Source organism: Pogona vitticeps, chromosome 5 (assembly GCF_051106095.1).
Source record: "Pogona vitticeps strain Pit_001003342236 chromosome 5, PviZW2.1, whole genome shotgun sequence".
Lineage (NCBI taxonomy): Eukaryota > Metazoa > Chordata > Lepidosauria > Squamata > Agamidae > Pogona > Pogona vitticeps.
The window spans coordinates 60,395,178-60,415,523 of record NC_135787.1 but is presented as its reverse complement, the minus strand read 5'-3'; the positions used below and the strand labels follow the sequence as shown (position 1 = coordinate 60,415,523).

The 20,346-nt window shown below is 40.2% G+C and overlaps 1 protein-coding gene across 10 annotated transcripts in view; it reads right to left on the bottom strand.

Moving 5' to 3' along the window:
• Positions 1–20,346, bottom strand: part of TENM3 (teneurin transmembrane protein 3) — a 1,852,170-nt gene that overhangs the window by 16,331 nt on the left and 1,815,493 nt on the right. For all 10 annotated transcript variants that reach the window (XM_078393883.1, XM_078393884.1, XM_078393889.1 and 7 more), the window contains 2 exons: positions 5,736–5,911; positions 4,703–4,938 (listed from right to left, as the gene is read on the bottom strand). In XM_078393883.1, the coding sequence (XP_078250009.1) occupies positions 4,703–4,938; positions 5,736–5,911 (412 nt within the window). The remainder of the gene's footprint in view (positions 1–4,702; positions 4,939–5,735; positions 5,912–20,346) is intronic.

The window sequence follows — 20,346 nt, the reverse complement described above, 5'->3', positions numbered from 1 at the left end:
TCTAAATATGTTAAGGACGTGAAAGCCAGGTTGTTTCCCAAAATTATTGCAGTATTGTAGTTGAGCTACAGGGGAGGAGAACCTGTGGCCTACTTAAACGTTGCACTTGTAATTCTGGTTATGCTGTCTGTGACAGGTAGGAGTGGGGGGGGCAGCATCATTTAAAAGGCTACAGGTTCCCTAATGTTATTTTGAACCTTTCACTCTTCTCTATTCCAGACTAGAAACAAGAAAATGGTGAAAATTGTTGTTTTGATTTTGAACAAAAATGGTTACAGTAAAATTCCTCTGTGCTTTGAGAGGTAATGATGGATTCTACCCTGGATTATTTAAAAAGGAACAAAAACAAAGCCATGGAGGGTATGCCTATCAATGCCTGCTTGTTGTGATGAATACAAGATGCCTTCCAGTTTAGAGGTAGTATACTTCTGAATACCAGTTGCTCAGGAAGAACGGAGGAAGAAGCTGTTGCATTCAGACTGTGCTTAGGCGCTTCCTAGAGGCACCTGGCTGGCCACTGTGGGAAACGAGATGCTGAACCAGATAAGCCCATCCTTGGTCTGAAATCTTATAAAGATGAATTGGGTAACATGGAAAGAAGATGAGGTGTTCACTGTCTTTACTTTAAAGGGCAGAGGATCAATCTTGCGTACTACTATTTTTGTTTTATTCTTTCCCATAATTTTAATTTATTTTATGTTTTCTTGGCTATTTTCTTGGCTATTTGTTTTAGGCTCGATCCACCCATCCTGCAAAAATAGAATGTCCTTTGGAGAAATAATAGCCACACATCCTTTATTTTAAAAATGGATTATTGTTTGTTTGTTTCGTAATTTCCTGAATTTATTAGAAGCTTTCACAGCCTTTAAAGGCAGGAGATTAACTATGCTAAAGAAAAAAGATTTCAGCAGAAATGATGATAAATAAAATATTGTATTTCTGAATGCATTGTGTTAAACAACACTGAGTAATCAAACTGTTCTATGTTTCCTGGATATACATGGAGGTTTTAAGAGGGAAAATTCAGATATGATGGATATTCATTGTTTAATTGTCTGAATGCCAACAGGTAATTTCATCCTTGCATTTTATTCCTCCTTCAACACTTTAGTCTTGTTCCATGATCTTTCAGGCCAACCAGAAGTGATTCAAGAAAAAAGAAGAAACAAACAAACCTGAAACAAAGCCCCACTACTGTGTGTAAGTCTGCTGTTAAGCCAATTCTGACTTTTGCTCATGAAAGTCAGAACTGACTTGACAGCACACTTACACACAGGCCTGCACAGGCTGACTCTTCTTCCAGAAGGCACAGTGTGGATTCACTCCCAACCTCTGGCTCCACAGTCAGATACTTACGCCACTGAGCTGTCCAACCAACCAAAGCCGCACTAAGAGCCTTGTCTAAAGATCTTGTTGTTTAATGTAGTAAAGTTACACTAAAGTAGGCCCATTGAATCAAAGGGGATTTGGTGAGCCAACCCCTCCATAATATCGATGCATTCAATAATATCCACTTGCCTAGTCTAACTGCAACTTACTTTAGTATAGTAAGTCACAGTTATAGAGCAGATCCATTTGAATTAATAGAACTTATTCTATGACATTATTATACTTATGACTCACCATATCCTCACTGATACACTGCTTAGCATAGTAAATCGTACTCTAGTGTGACTTGGTATGTTAAGCAAGCATATTGAGCATGTTAAATGACAGGATTTTGGCCTTTCTGATTTATTTCTGAATAGAAATGTACAGGATTGTTGAACAGATGTTGAACATGTTTCGCCCTCACGCGGGCCTTTGGCCGAAACTTCTTGAGAGCCCTTCGTATTTTTTGGATTCGTTCCCTGGGCAGAAAAATTCGACCTCTGATGGCATCTAGTCGTGCTCCGATGTAATGCACTACCTTGGAGGGTTGGAGATGTGACTTCTCCCTGTTGATGGTGAGGCCTAGTTTTGGCAGCAGCCAGAGAATGAATTTTGTGTCTTTCAGGGCCTGAGTCCTGGATGGAGAGACTGCCAGACAATCGTCTATGTAAGGGTAGATGTGTATGCCGTTGAGGCGTACGTAAGCTGCCACAGGTGCCATGACCTTTGTGAATGTCCTGGGAGCTGTTGAAAGTTCAAAGGGTAAGGCTAGAAATTGATAAATGGTTCCCTGAAAGATGAATTGAAGGTACTTGCGATGGTCTGGATGTGTCACGTTCCCGGGGGTTACAACAGCCAAAGTCCGATAAACCAGTCCAGGGTCAGGAATACCAAGAATGCAAACCCAATGTCCATAAACCAACTCACAGAATGCAGTCCAAGGTCAGAGTCCAGAGTCCAATACACAGCATAGTCCAGGGTCAGAGTCCAGAGTCAGGAACACGGTTCAAGAAGCATGGATGCAAGCCAGGGGTTTTGACTTGTTGCTTCCACAGAAATTCTGGCTGGCTAGGAGCTGTTTTATAGTAAAACAGCTCCTTGAGCTGCTGGAAACCTTTCCATCATGTTAATACTCAGGGCTAGTTGAACGGATATTTCTGTGGACAGCCTTCGAGCGATCCTCTGACCTTTTTGTCCTAAGTCTTTCCCGAAGCCTGACCCGAAGCTTGTCTGCTGGGGAAGGAGAATCTGGAGGTGGTTCAGGTGTTTCTGATCTCTCAGCATTCTCTTCAGCCTCAGTTAACCCTCAACCTCGAAGGCACTGAGAAGATCAAAAGAGCCGAAGACCCCTGCCCATGAGAAACTGGGCTTTGTGGGGCAGAAGTCAGGCCTGCAGTGGTTCCAGAAAGCTGACTCGGCATCGGAGAAGAGACGCCTTGCGGAATAACCGGCTCAGCTTGTCGAGGAGGCAGAGATGGTGCTGCCTCTGACAAAGACTCACAATCTCTTGAAGACTCCTCCAAAATCGGTGATGGTAATGATTCAGATATCAGAGGAAGATGGATGGAAGGCTCCTTCGCTTTAACCGCAGCTTTAGATTTTGCTTGCTTTGCAGGTTTAGGAGCTGGAACTGAAGCGATATCTGAAGTTTTGCCAGATTTTTTTAGCGGAAGCAGACTTTTTCACGGTTTTGCCCGTCTTAGAAGTAGATGGTTGAGGGGAAGCTGTGGACTCGGAATGAGGAGTAGCTGACGGTGAGGCAAGCTCCATGTCCGAGGGCTTGGGGGAAGACAGTGTGGACTCCCACAGATGGTATTGTTGCCTGGCTTTCAAAGCCGCCTTAGTAAAAACCTTACAGTGTTTACAGGATTTTGCCTTTAATAAGTGGGCTTCTCCCAGGCACAAAAGGCAATGATCATGCCCGTCCTGGTGGGGTATCTTCCGATCACAAAGCACACAACGGCTGAAAGGCCCTGAAGGGAACATAAAGCTAAGAAGGTCTATAGGGAGCTGTTGCAAGGCGAGGGGAAAAAGGCGGGAAGTCCGAGGCAGCCAAGTTCGAAGGGAAAAACACTAAAGCAGAGTCTGTGAAAGAGGAGGTCCAGGGATATAGCAGTTCTCGTAGTCAGTACAGTCTGGTCGAAAAAACACGAAAAATCCATAGAAATAGGTTGAAAAGACAGAGCTCAAAGAGAGAGGTTCCAAATCGCTAGGCGGAAAAATGGAACTGAGGCTTGGGTGGGTGGAGCATGCACGGTATAGGCAGCCTTAAACTTTGTTACTTTTCTCTTGAAGCTCGAGAATGTTCCGAGAGGACCAACGCTGGTGCTGGGTTAACCCTTTTGTGTGCATTCACAGAAGACCACGATGAAGAAGTAATGTTACAGAGTATTTGTGTGACTAAGAAAAGTATCCTTCTATAAACCCACCATAGATACAGTACCCCTTGTGTTTTATATAAGCCATTCTGCATGGGTTACAAAACTGTACATTTGTGAAGAATATGAGTAGTTGTGCAAACAAGCACATACAGGCTGCCAAAGGAGGGAAATGGCTATGCAACTGCTATTTTTGTAACAGGATTTTGGTAAATGAAACCATTCTTTTGGTTGTTATGGGTTTTTCGGGGTCTTTGGCCATATTCTGAAGGTTGCTCTTCCTAACATTTCGCCAGTCTCTGTGGCCGGCATCTTCAGAGGACAGTGCTGTCCTCTGAAGATGCCGCCCACAGAGACTGGCAAAACGTTAGGAAGAACAACCTTCAGAACATGGCCAAAGACCCCGAAAAACCCACAATAACCATTAGATCCCGGCCATGAAAGCCTTCGCGAATACATTAAACCAATCTTTCTTCAAACATGGCTTTTATTGTTTCTTATTTATTTGAATGAAAAAGCATCATTTAAAAATATAATTAATATTTTAATGAGTCAAATGTAAAATAATCATACAATATTACAAAATCAAAAATCAAAAAAATAATCATACAATATTACAAAATCAAAATACATGACTATATGAATAAGAGGCTCTTTTCTCTTAAAATTACTGTGTAATAATGATTCTCAGTAAAGCTAATTCATTAATGCCTGTTCCACAAACAAGATTTTGAAATCAATATGTAAATCTTAATGCCTGAGTGAGGATGCTGTTCTTCAAGGTATCTTCTATCCTTCAAAATTTGCCCTCAAATTATAACTACTGAAGGCCATTCCACTTTTATCTGAATAGTTCTGAAAAATTAGCCAAGGGACAAGATGTACATTTCAACTACTGCAAGTCTGTGACATATCTTATCTTCAAATAAAAATGAATTAGATATATTACTCACTCTGAGCTTTCGGCCAAACACATTGACTTTGCCTTGGGCTTGTTCTTTTCTGAATCTCCACTCCACTAAATTTTGTCCATTTTCTCCAGGAAGGGTCATATTTCTTTTTGCTACAGTTGGATTGGCTGTGCCAGCTAAAACGTGTGGTTCCGTTTGGTAGTGTGTGTCCAGACCACTGGCATAGATAATTCGGAGAGACCCATCATACCCAATTTGGTAGCTATTTCTTAATTGATCTGAAATGAAACAAAAACACAGTATACTTTATAGGCCATGGCTTTTCAGAGGGAATTTTCAATGGAAATCAAGACAGTGATCTTCTGTTTTCTACACTCCATTAAGCATTCTAATTCTTCAACCACATGTAGACTCCAATTTGGCACATGTATTTGTTCAATCAGTATCCCCCATATATACTGCAGAGAGCATAGTTATTTTCCACAGTTGTACATGTTTCCAAATTTACTTTTATCAACACAATACCTGTATGCCTATGATATTCACTAAAGATTGTTGTGGGTTTTCCAGACTGTTTGGCTATGTTCTTATGGTTTTTCTTTCTAATGTTTTACCAGTCTTTGTGGCCAGCATCTTCAGAGGACAAGAGTCAGAACTCTGTGCTCCCAGCCGTGAAAGCCTTGAGAATACATGTTCACTAAAGATTTCTGAGCAAGATTATGCTTCTTGTACCTGCAGTTTATTTATTTAAAACATGATTACTGTATCTTTCTCCTTGAAAAGGATCCAAGGCGGCTTACAACGCTGGAACATAATATTTAAGTTGAAAACAAAGAATATACAATGGTATCTAACATCATTAACAACTGTCTTCAGACACCAAGGAAAACAGCTGGGCCAGTAACATTAGTAAATTACATACCCCAAATACAGCTAATCTGTCTTCTCAATTATGCTGAAAAATGAGCTGTAATATTTTCAGCATGATATTTGATTCTAGCCAGGCATCATACATGGCATGATTTGTTTTCTCCCTCTCAGAAAGAGTATTTTTTATTAAATTTGGTTACTATACCTTGGACCATTGTATAGAAAGAATCAATTGATGATAGATTTGAAGTGATGCTGACATCTTCCTCTCTACTAGATGATTCAATGTCAACAGTAATGGCCTTTTCCATCTCACCATGCAGGTTGGTAACTACACCAGTTGGAAATGTGACATTGGTTAGTCTCCCTTCGCTGTCATAGCTAAAACATATAAGAAAATAAAATGATAAGAAGCAAGAACAAATTGTTTTCCATCACAGATTAAAACTAACAGAAAATATCAGATAGTAATAATGTTAAGCATCCTTGGTTTTTGTGCCTGAATTATGCACAATGAGAACTTCAAACAAGCTTTGAAGTTATCGAAAGCCTGTTTAACATACAGGAGCCTCAGTGAAAGAGAAAACAGATGGATCTCCAGTTCTGCATATTATTCTTTGAAGTGTGACCAAATCCTGCTGCACATCTAATTTGCTGTTTCAAAGGGAACATGTTTGGTGGGGATAAATTGCTTCATATTCAGAACCTGCTTCCCATAATCAGGCTAGCTTTCATTGACTCTTACATGAATGTTATCTCAGAGGCTCTTGAGATTTTTTTAAAGCATGGGCCTATCTTCCTATGAAGAGAAGAGACCTCCACTTACGTTCCTTACTGCATGAATATCACAAGAATAAGCTCTTGTGAGAAGCACTGATTATCTGCTGCTACCTTTCCCGTGACATATAATATTGGAAGTACAGTACAAAATCAAATGAAGACAGGTAGCAGCACTAACAGAAAAGGAACATGTGAGATCTGCAACCAAATGTTGCACTGTGGAATATTCCTCTCCCACTTGGTTCTAGAGGAGGTGAATATTCCCAAACCATCAGTATCCCATGGTCACTGAGAATATTTAGTCTTCATTGGGCTGGTTGGGGGGATGTCTTCACTCTCCCTCATAGGTTTTGTTTTCTTAAACATCTTCTGTATTCTTCGAAACCAAAGGTTTTCTGCAAATTTGATTTCTTTCTCTCGTGGATGGCTGATGCCATTTTGGTTACATAAGTGACAACATAGTCTAAACATGAAAAATGCAGGAAATTAAATAATGCTACAGCACTAGTCATACTCCTTTGTTTTTAATTGCATAAATCTGTTCCATATCCAGCTATGCATAATTGTATCTTGTGTTATATATACAGTGGTACCTCGACTTACAAACTTAATCCGTATAGGAACAGTGTCTGTAACTCTAAACATTCGTAAGTCGAAGCACCATTTCCCATAGGAATGCACTGAAAACAGATTAATCCGTTCCAGCCTAAGAAAAAAATACCCCTAAAAAAAAAAAACACTGCAAGCCCCATAGGAACGTGCTGGGGCTGCAAACAAAAAACCACCCAAAAATAAACAGAAGAAGCCCCGAAGGCGCTGGGGCTGCAAAAAACAAAACAAAACCCAGGAGAGAAAGGGAGGCTCAGAGACTGGCCAGGAAGCGCTCACCTGCCTGCCCGCCCGCCTACTCCTGCTCCTCCGGAGCTTCCCTCACTCCAGTCAGCAGCCACGGCTCCCCCCCCCCCGCTATGCTCCATTGCTGGGACTTTAAGAAAAAAACCTCAAAAAACAAACACTAGAGCCACCTCCGTTGCTGAGGTTTAAGAAGATAAAAAACTCCAAAAATACACACACACACACACACGCTCACTCTGAAGCAGAGCACAGAAACAAATCCTCCCTGCACACACACACACAAACACTCACTCTGAAACAGAGCCACCAAAACCCACTCAGAACAGTTTTTTAAAGGAGTAAACAGCAGCTTACCTCCCTGCAGACACATACACACACGCTCACTCCGAAGCAGGAGGCTCTCCCAAGCCTCCGACTGCGACACACCCTATAACTGCCGAAAGAGCTACAGCACAAAGAAGCAGCCTCGTCGCCACCTACAGTTAGAAAGTTGAATTGCCTGCCTTTTTTCCCTGCCCTTTCTGTTCGTAAGTGGAAGCTCTGTTCGCAAGTTGAAGCAAAAAGTTGTGACCAGAGCTGTTTGTAAGTGGAAATTTTCATAAGTAGGGATGTTCGTAAGTCGAGGTACCACTGCATATTGTAAATCAACACACATACAGTACTGTACATTCTTTGGCTAGCAATATGCAATTCAGAGTGGAGCCCCTCTCCTTTTGAGAGCTCTACAGAGGGGGGAACATTCAGCTGTCGAGTTCACATCATTGTAACTTTCATGTGGCAGGAAAAGCTGTGCAGGTTCTGTCTGCAGAACTTTTCAGGTAACGAACAGGTTGTCTTATATGGAGTATTAATAAACTTGCTACATTTTCTAAAAAGGTGGGCAGACTGAATGATGGTTGCACTTTCTTTGAAGATCTGGAGAAACTTGACATTTGATCATCATTTCTTACTTTCACTTCCTGCTCTTTATTTTCAAGAGGGTGAAAATGATCACCCTAATGCTAACGTGTCTCCAGCCAGTTGCAGCTGACACCTGCTTTTACAGCAGCTACTGCACAAGGAGTGGCTGTCTGTTTCCTCTGAGCATTGCCTGGGGTGTTCAATGTACCTAGTCAGTGGACGATGCTGATCTTTCTTGGCAGGCCACACCGGATTTCAGCTCAGAAGCTTAAGGCTGGTAGCTCATACACAGATGACTGGGCTTTCTACACAAAACCCAGCACAGACTTTACAGTCCTGTGTTGTCTGGGAGTACCTCAGGACTACTAATGCAACCTTAAATTCTGCAACCAGCCCTGTAGGAAACTGCCAGCTGGGTCCCTGTTATATGATAAAATTGTTCCTGGTGCTTGCTAGAATGAAAGCTTCACTGAGCATGTCTGGGTACATATGCACTTACACACACAGGCATTTCATTTCTTTCTGCAGCTCTGACATGGATTGCCAGATGTTAATTACAAATATGTCCCACTGTCCAAGAACCAGAGATGGGAAGCAGGGCATTATTATATTTGTTGACCACAATGAAGTAGATTTTCTGCAGAAACAGAAAATGAGTGGCAGAAACTAGGCTAGAGTCAGAGTGGAAAAAGAGCATAAAGAAAGAGAATGCAGCCTCTTCAGTATTTGAACAGTCACATCTCAGAACAGATGCCATTGTGGAGTTACTCTTCAAAAAGTATTTTGGAATTCTTACAATTTTGCTTTTGCTTTTTTGAAATTAAGTCAATGCTATAGTGATTACTTCATGACATCCAGGACACTTCTCATTGTCAAAAACCACAAGTTTCAACTTTTCAAAATCCTCCTCAGTTATATCTGAGGTCGTATTGAGCAATGTTACTATAAGCTGATCTACGTTGTACTGTAGACATTGGTTTCACTTGTTACTCTCTTTCACTGGGATTTAAAAATAAACTTGTTATGAAAAACAAGTCAACTTGTTAACAAAAACCTAAGGCCAATATAAAAGGTTTACAGAGCAGTTAATCACATATTCAGTTTCATAATACAGTATATTTCATTTTTAATTCAACTATTGAAATAATATATACATATTCAGAATATATTTCATCTTAAGTTATATGCATTTTAATATATTTAGTCTAGTTCTAATTTTTCTAAAATAGTTTTAGTCTATACGTAGGAACACAGGACAAAGTAAAATGGAAGATTTCTTGTTCTTTTAAAAATGATTTCTGTAACCACCTACAAGATTCCTGTAGAAGGACAGTCTCTGGCAATATTGATCACCATCTCAGACATTTGCCCTTCTGCTCTGTTGACAGAAGAACTCTCTCTTCTCATGCCAATCCTTTTGACTTTTAATTTCATTCCGATTCAGCTTGTCCAATATCAGTGTTTTTCAAATTGTTCTGAATTAATTTTAAGAAAACCCTAAAACTACTAAAGAAATGTCTCAAACTCAGTTTGGTAACTCTGAAATGCATGTCTGATTTTATATCATATTTCATTCTCTGATCGTCCTAAACTGGTTATCCTAGAAGATTAAGATGTGACCCAGCCAAACAAAAGACAGTTCTTTAACTATGTAGTCACAGCCAGAAGCTATGCCTGTGCAGAGGTCTATGGCATCTTCATAAGCCGTATACAGACCACCACAATAACTGCTACAATAGCTGCTCAGAAGGCAGAATGAAAATGACCTTACACTGCAAAGAGTAGATTTGAACAGAACATTAGGAAAAAACATCTTTACTGTAAGAGCAGTTTGACAGTGCGGCCATCTGCCTATAGGAGTGATGGACTAGCAGGCACCTCAAGAGCCCCTTTAATTTCACCGTGTTTCTGGCTTCTTCCAGGTGATGGCTATTTCTGCTGTAGATTAGAAGACTGAAATTTTGAAGTGGGTGAGTATACTGTTTTTTAAAATATATTTTTTCTTTGAAGTAAGTGAAGCTTTTAAAGAGTCCCTGCAGCACAGGGCAAAAAGATTGCAATCAGGCTTATTTTTCAGTAAATTAGGCATAGAGAATGTCCAATCTCTAACCTAGTCAGTTTCACAAACTGATCGAGTCAGTTTCACAACCAAAGTAGAACACTTTACTGTTTTTCTTGCTTTTGATTGCATTATTCTGTCAAGTTACAGTTCTAAAAAATCATTTTCTTAAAATGCCTGCAGCACAAGAATGTTTTAACATGGTTAAAAATCAGACTATATAAATAACACTAATTTTGGATAAGAATTCTGAATTGCTGTATAGTCAAGTCAATTCAAACTTATGGTGACCCTTTTTAGGGTTTTATAGGTAGAGAGTACTCAGAAGTGACTTACACCTTTCTTTTTCAGGGAGCATCCTGGGACTATACAGCTTGCCTGAGGCTACATAGGCTGGCTTTTCTAGGATGCACAGTGCAGAAGTGAAATCCTGACCTCTGACACTGCAGCCAGATACTTAACTCACTGAGCTATCTAGCCAGTCCTGAATTGCTAGTTTAGTCAATTTTATAATGGTTAGCCTAATCAATTTCAGATTCCCTCTATCAGTCAGTTTCACAATACAAGAAGAAAATTTGCTGATCTGATGTCCCTACTTGTTAGCTGAACCGCAGCCCAATTGCAAAATAGTTATAATTTAAAAAAGTGTACATAAGAGGGTATAGGATTTCAACACACAGGATCATAGAAGGGATTACTCAGAACTAAGCAGCACAGGGACGAACAATTGCAAAATTGCAGAATTACAGCAAGAACCTAACATATGTACTCAAGGAAGTGCTGCTATTGTCAGTGTAATCTATTAATTAAAAAGCTAATTGAAGTGTACAAGTTGAGGAAACCTCATTCCAGAGAACAGTTAATTAAGAGTGCAAGCTAGCAGACTGGGAAATGGACTTGTGGTGCAGAATGTGAGATAGCTCCAAAACTGATCTGCATAGTAAGTCAGTGGAGAAGTGGTGAGAAAACGTTTTCAGCTAAGGGCTCAAATTTAAATCTGAGTGGGGCTGAAGAAGTATGTTGGGGCCTTGGACAAAGTAGATGAGGCCAATGCAAACTGGGTGGAGGGGATGTCTAATGAGGCAGAAGAGAGAGAATATAGAAGTCATAAGCAAGTGTCTATAATTGGGCATCAGAACAATTACAGAAATTTGTATTCACTGGGTCAAAGAAATTATAACAGATAAGCAATTGTCCATAATTGGGCATCAGCACAGATTTCCTCGCCTTCCCCTTCCAGACTGTAGGCCACCATCGTGCCTCCGGATGCTTTCCAGGGCTTCTCCGTCTACTGCCTGGGAAAGCCTAGTAGACCGGGCCTACCAGAGGACAGCTTCCCCCGGCAGGCCTGTTTTGTGTGTGTGTGTGTGTGTGTGGGTTTCCTTGGGCCGGTTACGGATTAAATGGTTTTCTATGGGAAATGCATTTTCAACCTACAGACTTTTCGACAACATTCCAATACGGATTAATTCCGTAGGTCGAGGGTCCACTGTACTGAGTCAGAGGTGATGTAAATAGATAAAACATTTCCTGACAATGTAATCTAAACAGCCTATAAGAGAAAGCTCTCCTTTTTCTAGCTTTTTTTCAGAAGTTGTTTTTATTTTATGCATCCTCATGGATGCTCTGTTGTTTATTTTGGACATTTCCACTCAGAGCTTATAAAAGAGTAATTGTCTAATTATTTGGGGAGACACACTTTGCACACATGTATTAGTGACACTCCACCTTTGAAAGCAACAAAGTTTGTTTTATTACTAAGATTCACTGTGTCTTCTCTTTTCCGACCCGCAGAAAGCAAACACAAGCTGGGTTGAAGGACTATCCTTTCATCAGTACTGATCAGTAGTAAGTTCCAATACAAGAACTTTCAATAACGCAAAGTACAGCTCAATTTTATCCAACAAGTTTCAGTTATGTAAAACACAGCTCAGTTTTAAGCAGCAGAGAAAGCAAGTTATGTGCCATCAAGCTGTAACTTATGGCGACCCTAACAGGGTTTTCAAGGTATGTGGGGAATTTAAGTTGTGGTTTTATCACTGTCACCTCCCAATGGGTTTGCATAGCTGAGGAGGAATTTTCACCCATTCTCCCAAATCCTAGTTGAATGCTGTATCTACTTTACCATACTAGCTCTCAGAAAAAATACAGGAATCCAAAAAGCATCATTCACTACTCCCAGGGACAACTCTTCCCACTGTCCCTCAATTACACATTCTTCTGTCAACACATAGAAAGATGCAGAAATACTATCCTGCAATTTCTCTCCTCAGAATGCAGTAAGAAAATATAAGGATTATGGCTGGCTTACAATTTCAGCTGAGCCCACAGAAAGGGAAAGGAGACATTGGGATTCCATGTTAGAAATGTTGGCTAGAAGCACCTTCTATTATTAATTGCTATTCTTCTCTGTCCTAAGCTCTATATTTGGCAGAGCTTGGAAATGGGCAATTGCTACAGGCAAAGTAGAGGGGAAGGCAAAAACCAAGGGAGCTGGTGAAGATGTGCAGGGAACTAGAGGAATTGGGGGTGGATGGGTAGGGCAAGAAATTGTGGGAAAGCAGGAATTTATGCAAACAGAATGGAGTGAACAAACTCATAGCTGGGGAAGGACAAACCCCACCCACCCGCTTGGTTCCTCTGATATTTATATGAATAGTCAGTTGGTGTCAAAAAGCTGCAATACAAATTCAGAAAGAGACAACACAATCCTCCCGTGCTGACTGCTTCTCTGGAAAGAAATGGAGGAAGAGACACCAAGATCTTATATAGGGCCCTGCCAGAGGGCATGTTTCTCCCCTCCAAGACTCCCCTGGCTCAAAGGCTTGGCATGGAATATTTGCAAGAGGTACTCGGTCCTCCAGAATGGTGGTGTCTCTCTCCATGCAACAACTCCCTTTGCATAAGTTGGATTCAAATACATTATATTCTTTCCATGATTCAAAACACCAGGAAATGGTCCAATATTACTGCACAATAATAATATTGTGCCCGCATTGGCAGCAGGGAAAGGATGTTTTACATAGCAAAGGGCAGCCTGAATGTTGACAACTCCAACGGCAGAAGTCAATATGGCCTACAGGGTGCCCTCTTGTATTCAGTACCATTCATAAAATGATACCAGGCAAGGGAAAATCCTGGAAGTTGATTCCTGCTTTTGACTGACGGAGGCATTTGTTTGGCCACTCCTCTAATAATAACTCAATCCAAGAATTCCTTTGAGACCAGTTTATTCAAATCAGGCCAAGAAGCGGGTACACTACTGAGCAAGTGAAGCAGGGGATCTCCAGCAGTAGTTGGCTTAATTGGCAGTGAATGGGTGACATCTCTACCATCACCCATACTGCCTTAGCTCACCACCACACTGGTGCTCATAGCTCTGAAAAGGGGAGTGCTGAAATGCACAGAATAAAATGAGGAGACCACAGGAAACAAACTCTTTCCCAAAGCAGGAAATGAAAGATACCTTTCAATCCCCCCTCCTTTACTCTTGGGCATGTGCCAAACTTGCTTTTATTTATATTAAAATTATAAGGGAAGAACTTTGGACTCTGAAATTTCAGTGCTTCCAAATGCTTGACTTTACCTGGTGTAACAGGAAACTAGGCTGTAAACACAGCAGAACTGAGTGGCAACACTTCACTGCATTGTATCAATATATGTAGGGATTTGTACATTTCAAAAGTTTCATTAATAAGCCAAATACAGAGAAAATAGCATGACAGAAGGAGAAGCTTATGCTGAATTCTTTCCTTGACATACTAGATTTCTATATGGAAGGAGCTTTAGGGGATGGGAGAGCACACCTAACACAGCCCAGAAAAATTTTGTAAATTGCCACTGCAGCATGTGAGCATGAGTCCATGCATCAAGATTTTCTGATGCTGATTACATACCAAAATAGCAGTCTTCTCTTATCCTTATGATCTTAGGTGGTCATGTAAGAAATTCTGCCAAATGAACAATCATGATGGCACAGGACAAAAAACTGACTTGAAATAAAAAGGCTTATATACATAATTACATATCCCAAGAGAACAATCCCCGCATTCAAGTTTAGATTTGTCTGTATGGCCAAGATGTACAATACAATGCATACCATTCTCTTTAAAGAGAGAGGTGTGTTGAATCAAACATTCAAAGCACTATTTGATATTTCAGCTTTCTACACCTGCATCCTTAAACAATGTGGTAAGTATTATTTTTTAAAAAAATCTTATAATATCCATATACCTGGTAAACATTCAATACAAATGTACAGTTTAACGACAAATTCGCATAGCGACACATTTTTTGCAATCGCTGATGCAATTGCATTGCGATGATCCAAATGGCCGAAAATTGCATTGCGATGATTGGTACTGTAAGCGTTTTGCTTAACGATCTTCGCACTGTGATTTTTTTTAAACAGCTGATCGGCGGTTCCAAAATGGCCACCGGGTGCACAAAATGGCCACCCGCAGCGTTTTCGCGCACTGCCCTCACTTACTGAGGCGGCGAAAATGGCGGCGCTATGGAGGATCTTTGCTCAACAGTGAGTTTTCTCCCCATAGGAATGCATTAAACGGAGTTTAATGCGTTCCTATGGGGTTTTTCTTTCCGTTTAGTGACAATTCTGGATAGCGATGTTAATCCTGGAACGGATTAACGTCGCTATGCGGGGCACCACTGCATTGGAGGGATTGAGAGGGAATTGTCTCTACCATAGAAGTCATTTAACTTGCTCTCCAACTCCTTTGCCTTCTATAACAAGCAGGGCTGGTTTGCCCCACAGCAAGTGTAAGAAACAACAGATCAAACAGTGCTATTACTGCATTGATTGCCCTAGAACAGTTAAAGGAACATTGTTTTCTTTATACCAAGTACAGGCAGCTGTATTTGTTGTCAATTTATTGATGATTACCAATTATATGCAGGTTTCTTATAAGATATACCTATGGCTGATTGAGAAAGCAAATGTTACTACAAAAAGGGTCCTATCACATTTTCTCCAACATTCCTGAACTGTGAGGTTCAAACAAAATATTCAATATGCCCTTGGTTGGGGGGGGGCAGTGTTCCACAATATTTCAGACTATAGGCAAAAGTGTATTTCAAAGCCCTGAGGCCCTTTCAGTTGAATTCCCTCTGGCACCTTTCTCTGATATATTGAAAGGGACTATTCCGTTGATCATACCCTTGGCAGTGTTACTACTCTGGAATGACGACACCCTGGAGATTTGTGCATGCCAAAAAAATACCCAACTCCATTGTATTTCTAATAGAGGCTTTATAATTGTGCTCCAATGCTTTCAAGAACAGCCAAGTGCTAAAAGTTTGTGGATGAAAGTTAACAGTGGTTTTTAAAAAGCAAGTATTAAGGTTTCGAGAAGTCCTACAGTTGAAGAAAGTATATTGTATTTCAGAGAACTGTATCACAGCACAGTTCCATAGAACTCTTACAATAGTGTCAGTGTCTAGTCTTTTATTTGGAAATTTAAGTCATTACTATGTGTTATAACTTATGGCCAACAAGAACTCTTTCGTTCTAACTTATAATCAGTACAGAATCTTGGGAATGCTACAATTCTATGTCAGGGAATTCCTTACTCAAGGACATTATAAATTTATACAAACAAAAGGCGTGGCTAATGTGGGTCTCTTCAGATGTTACTGGACTACAGTCCCATTATCCTTGATGATTGTCCATACTGGCCAGGATTGATGGAGGATGGAATTCAACCATCTACAGGGGGCCATAAATTCTACACTTGTACATTGCAGGGAAAACACATTCATTCTCTTGTTTAATCCCAACATCCCTTCAGATATTATTTGTTTAGGCTATGTGTGAGGGCAAAAAATTCAGTTTGCTAAGAGTCTCATGATGTGGCTACACTGGAGACCTGTCGACTTTGCTGAGATTTGATTCGTAGCCTGTAATTGCAATCAGTGCTCACACAGGGGCTATGAATTGATTTGAGAGCTCACCATTCATACTTACTCCAATGCCAGTAACATTTCAGCCTAGGGCCCTCCTTCTTTATTCTGGCCTCACCTCTGCCTGCCCTTTCTTCTCTAGCCTCTGTGATCCTCTCTCATGGTTTTGTGTGAGAAAACTGAAGCCTGGAAAGTGAGGAAGAGGTAGTGATGATCCTGTTATTAACCTATTCTGATGTGTAAATTATGGGGGTGAGGGAATCCCAATGTAAATTATGGGGGTGAGGGAATCCTGCATGTGTGTGTCTGTGTGCGTGCACATGCGTGTGTATTTCAAATAATGTTAGAAAATGTCCCACGGGGAAAAGAGTCAGGACTTTGAAATGCATACGTGCGCATGCACAGACACCCCACCACCACTCTGGGATTCCCCCTCCTTCTTCCTATTTGCACTCTGAATGCCTTAGCTCTCATTTTCCATTTGAACTTCTGCTGAAGGTACAAAGCACTTGGAACAATGTGTATGGGAGAATCCCATGCATTTCAAAGCCCCAACTGACACCTAAAGAAATGCCTCTTTATTTATTTATTTATTTATTTATTTATTTATTTATTTATTTATTTATTTATTTATTTATTTATTTATTTATTTATTTATTTATTGGACTTATATACCGCCCCATAGCGCTACAAGCACTCTCCGGGCGGTAAAAAAAGATTGAACCCTCACATTATGAAAGCAGAGACATCACCTTGTCGACAAAAGTCCGCATAGTCAAAGCTATGGTTTTTCCAGTAGTGATGTATGGAAGTGAGTCCTGGACCATAAAGAAGACTGACCACCAAAGAACTGATGCTTTTGAATTGTTGTGCTGGAGGAGACTCTTGAGAGTCCCCTGGACTGCAAAAAGAACAAACGTATCCATTCTTAAGGAAATCAACCCTGAGTGCTCATTGGGAGGACAGATCCTGAAGCTGAGGTTCCAATATTTTGGCTATCTCATGAGAAGAGAAGACTCCCTGGAAAAGACCCTGATGTTGGGAAAGTGTGAAGACAAGAGGAGAAAGGGACGACAGAGGACGAGATGGATGGAAAGTGTCAACAAAGCTACCAACATGAATTTGACCCAACTCCGGGAGGCAGTGGAATACAGGAGGGCCTGGCGTGCTCTGGTCCATGGGGTCATGAAGAGTTGGACACAACTTAACGACTAAACAACAACATTATGAAAAAGTTAAAGCTCTCTACAGGCAGAGAGAAAAAAGGCACTTTGGTATTAAATAGGCTGGAACAATTCGAATCCGCCTTGTATGTTATGCAGACACCAAAACATATTTTGAATTCACCTATTTTATAAGTGGAATAAATCCCGCCATTTATTACCATATAGTCACACTTCCAGTGTTTCCAGTGTGGTGTAGTGCATAGAGTGATGGGCTAGGGGTCTGGAGAAGAGGGTCTGATTCCCCACTTGGCCTTGGAAACTCACCAGGTAAGTGGAACTGGTAAAATCATTCCTTAAATATCTCACTTGCCTAGAAAGCCTTATTAGGGTCCTATCAGTCGGTTCCAACTTGGTGGCACAGAACACACAGTCATACTCTCAATCATGTATACTCTCTCCTCTACCATTCGTTGTGTAGAACATGTAACTTGGCACTAGGATATTTTCTCATAACACCTCCCTGGTGCTGTAACAAAAAAACCCACCATCTTTTTTAAAATGCACATTTTAGTTTAATTTAAAGTTATCTTATTGGCATGCTATATGTGGTTCAGGGCACTTTGGCTGAGGAAAACAGTAATCCCAAAACTGCACTCCTAAGTGTCAAAGTTGGCAAAAACTTTGCTGATTGGATGCCACCTGTTCTTCAAATTACAGGATTTTCCACCAATGACATTTCTTCCTATACAACATTCATCTTTGTGTTGAGAAAAAGTTTTACATGTAAAGTGCAATGCAAATACTTAATTTGCTGCAAAGTCATAGTAGCAACGTCTGTGGCATGCAATTACCGAAGCTAAGCTGGTGCCTTTTGCAGCAAAATGAACATCATTTTTTAAGGTCCCCCTTTCTCCTGCTCTTTCCACATTTTCAATGTGTAATGTTGTGGAACAGAGCTGATTGAACTAAACTGCTTCATGTCCTTTGTTCAAGGCTAACTATCCACCCAGCTAAAGAGGATGAAGAGAAACTGTCTGTGGTGAGCTGTAGCCAAATACTTTTTTTTGATAATTCTGCATTTAAACACCCTAGTAAGAGGAGACTGAAAGGCTCAGTAAGAAGAATACTTCCTGCAACCAAACTGATTGCATCTTCAATAGGGACAAAGAATTGCTTAAAAACAAGCAGCATAAGGCTGTGATCCTGACACCCATTTACTAGGGGATAAATAGCACTCAATATGATTGCTAGGTTTGTGCTGTAAATGAACCGCAATTTTTAAAAATTGGCTAATTTGCACGACTCTTTGTGGCTGTAAAATAATTCATTGCAAACATTTTACAGAGCTCAAATATTTTTTGTTTGTTTGTTGGTAGTCTCTTAGGAATCTTATATTGGCTCAAATGCTTGGGTGAATTTTGATGTACAAACAAATGTTTAGCCTGCATTTTATTTTCATTTTAGGTGCCAGGTATTACCATTCAGATTCTTCAGCATAGTTCTGGCTCTATGCAACTTCTGGTAGAAGTAATCTGATTACTGGGACTGTGGTTTCAACCATACTAATGACATCAAGTCTACATTTCATTTATATAAGAAACAGAGGCCTATCTGGATGCATTCTGAGTATTCTTTAAAGGCAGCTTTGAAAACATTTATTGGAAAAGAGGCATCATTGATTTAGACTAAGTTTATTTCAGGTGCTTAAGATGATTTCACATATTATTTGGACTATAGATATACATCTGTAAAATGTGTTTATACCTGAAAGGTAGTAAGTGAGAGTCATAATTTTGCTTTTATGACCGTATGGACACAGTGGCTTGAACCCAAAGATGAATGAAGTTCATGTACTCTCCCACTCTGCAGCCATGGACAGTTCTTAAAACAACAACAACCCATCTGGATGCGCAATGAGCCCTCCTGAAAAAGATGGGATGCTATCTTTCTGCGGTGACTGCTAAGGGAAGGGAGAATTACCTAAGAAAGTTAATGGACAGTTTCCTGTTTACACCTTCTTCCTATAGTTTTTGTATTTATCCCATATGGTTAAGAGGGCCCCATACCCTTCAATGGAGGTGGGACTGCAGGTGGTTACAAAGGGGAGGAGGAAGAGATGTAAAACTTTCCTTGTTTGTGCACAAAGGAATGCATCACAAGAACCAAGTCAATGTACACAGGATGTACAGATTTATGACTCTCCTTGGTCAGTAGATGCATCCATTAGTAAAATTATGAAAATAGAAATACAGCTCATTCATACCTGTTACAGAAAACACTATGGTTATATGTGTTTTGTAGAGGCATATGTCTGTTACATTCTGTAATATGTTCAGGTGCTATTCTGGTAGAAAGAAACTTTATTTTCAGTGGACATTGCTTAGGTTTGTCGGAACTGATGTAAAAACTGCAAGAGAAACTCAGTTTGAGATTCTTTCCTCCCACGAGCAGGCTAACTAATATGAGGGACATAACTTTATCATTGAATAAGAACATCAACAATACAAGTCATAATCCAGCATTTATCTAAGTATTATGTACAAAGAACCCCAATCACAGGAATAAACTGCAATAAACAAATAGCAACAAAACACCATTCCAAAGTATTTTTTAGGAGAGCAGCCAAATTCTAATCTGGCAAAATTGTATGACGACAGCTGATCTAACATATCCCAAACTGGCTTTTATTCATCTTAGTTTTTGGCTGCAGAAAGAACAGTCTTGGCATAATTAAATATATTAATAATAATGTAATAATTTGATACTGTCAAGCCAATTACAATTTATGGTAATCCTTCTCAGGATTTTCTAGGTATAAAGTACTCAGAAGTGGATTAACACTGTCTGCTTCTGGGGATGCTGCAGCACTATGTAGCTTGTCTATGACCATATAGTTTGGTTTTTCTCCCAGGAAGCACAGTGAGGAATTAAATTCCCAACATCTGGCTCTACAGCCAGGTCCTCTGACTGTGAGCTACCCAGCCAGCTAGTTAAGCATAGCAGGGAACTAGAAATCTAGCTAGATTCATGCACTGCTTTTAAATATACAGTATTAATCATACATGGATACAAACTCAGAGTGCAATTTGTTTGTTACTTTTCATGGTTCATGTGCAAAACCTGGCCTCTTCTCTCTT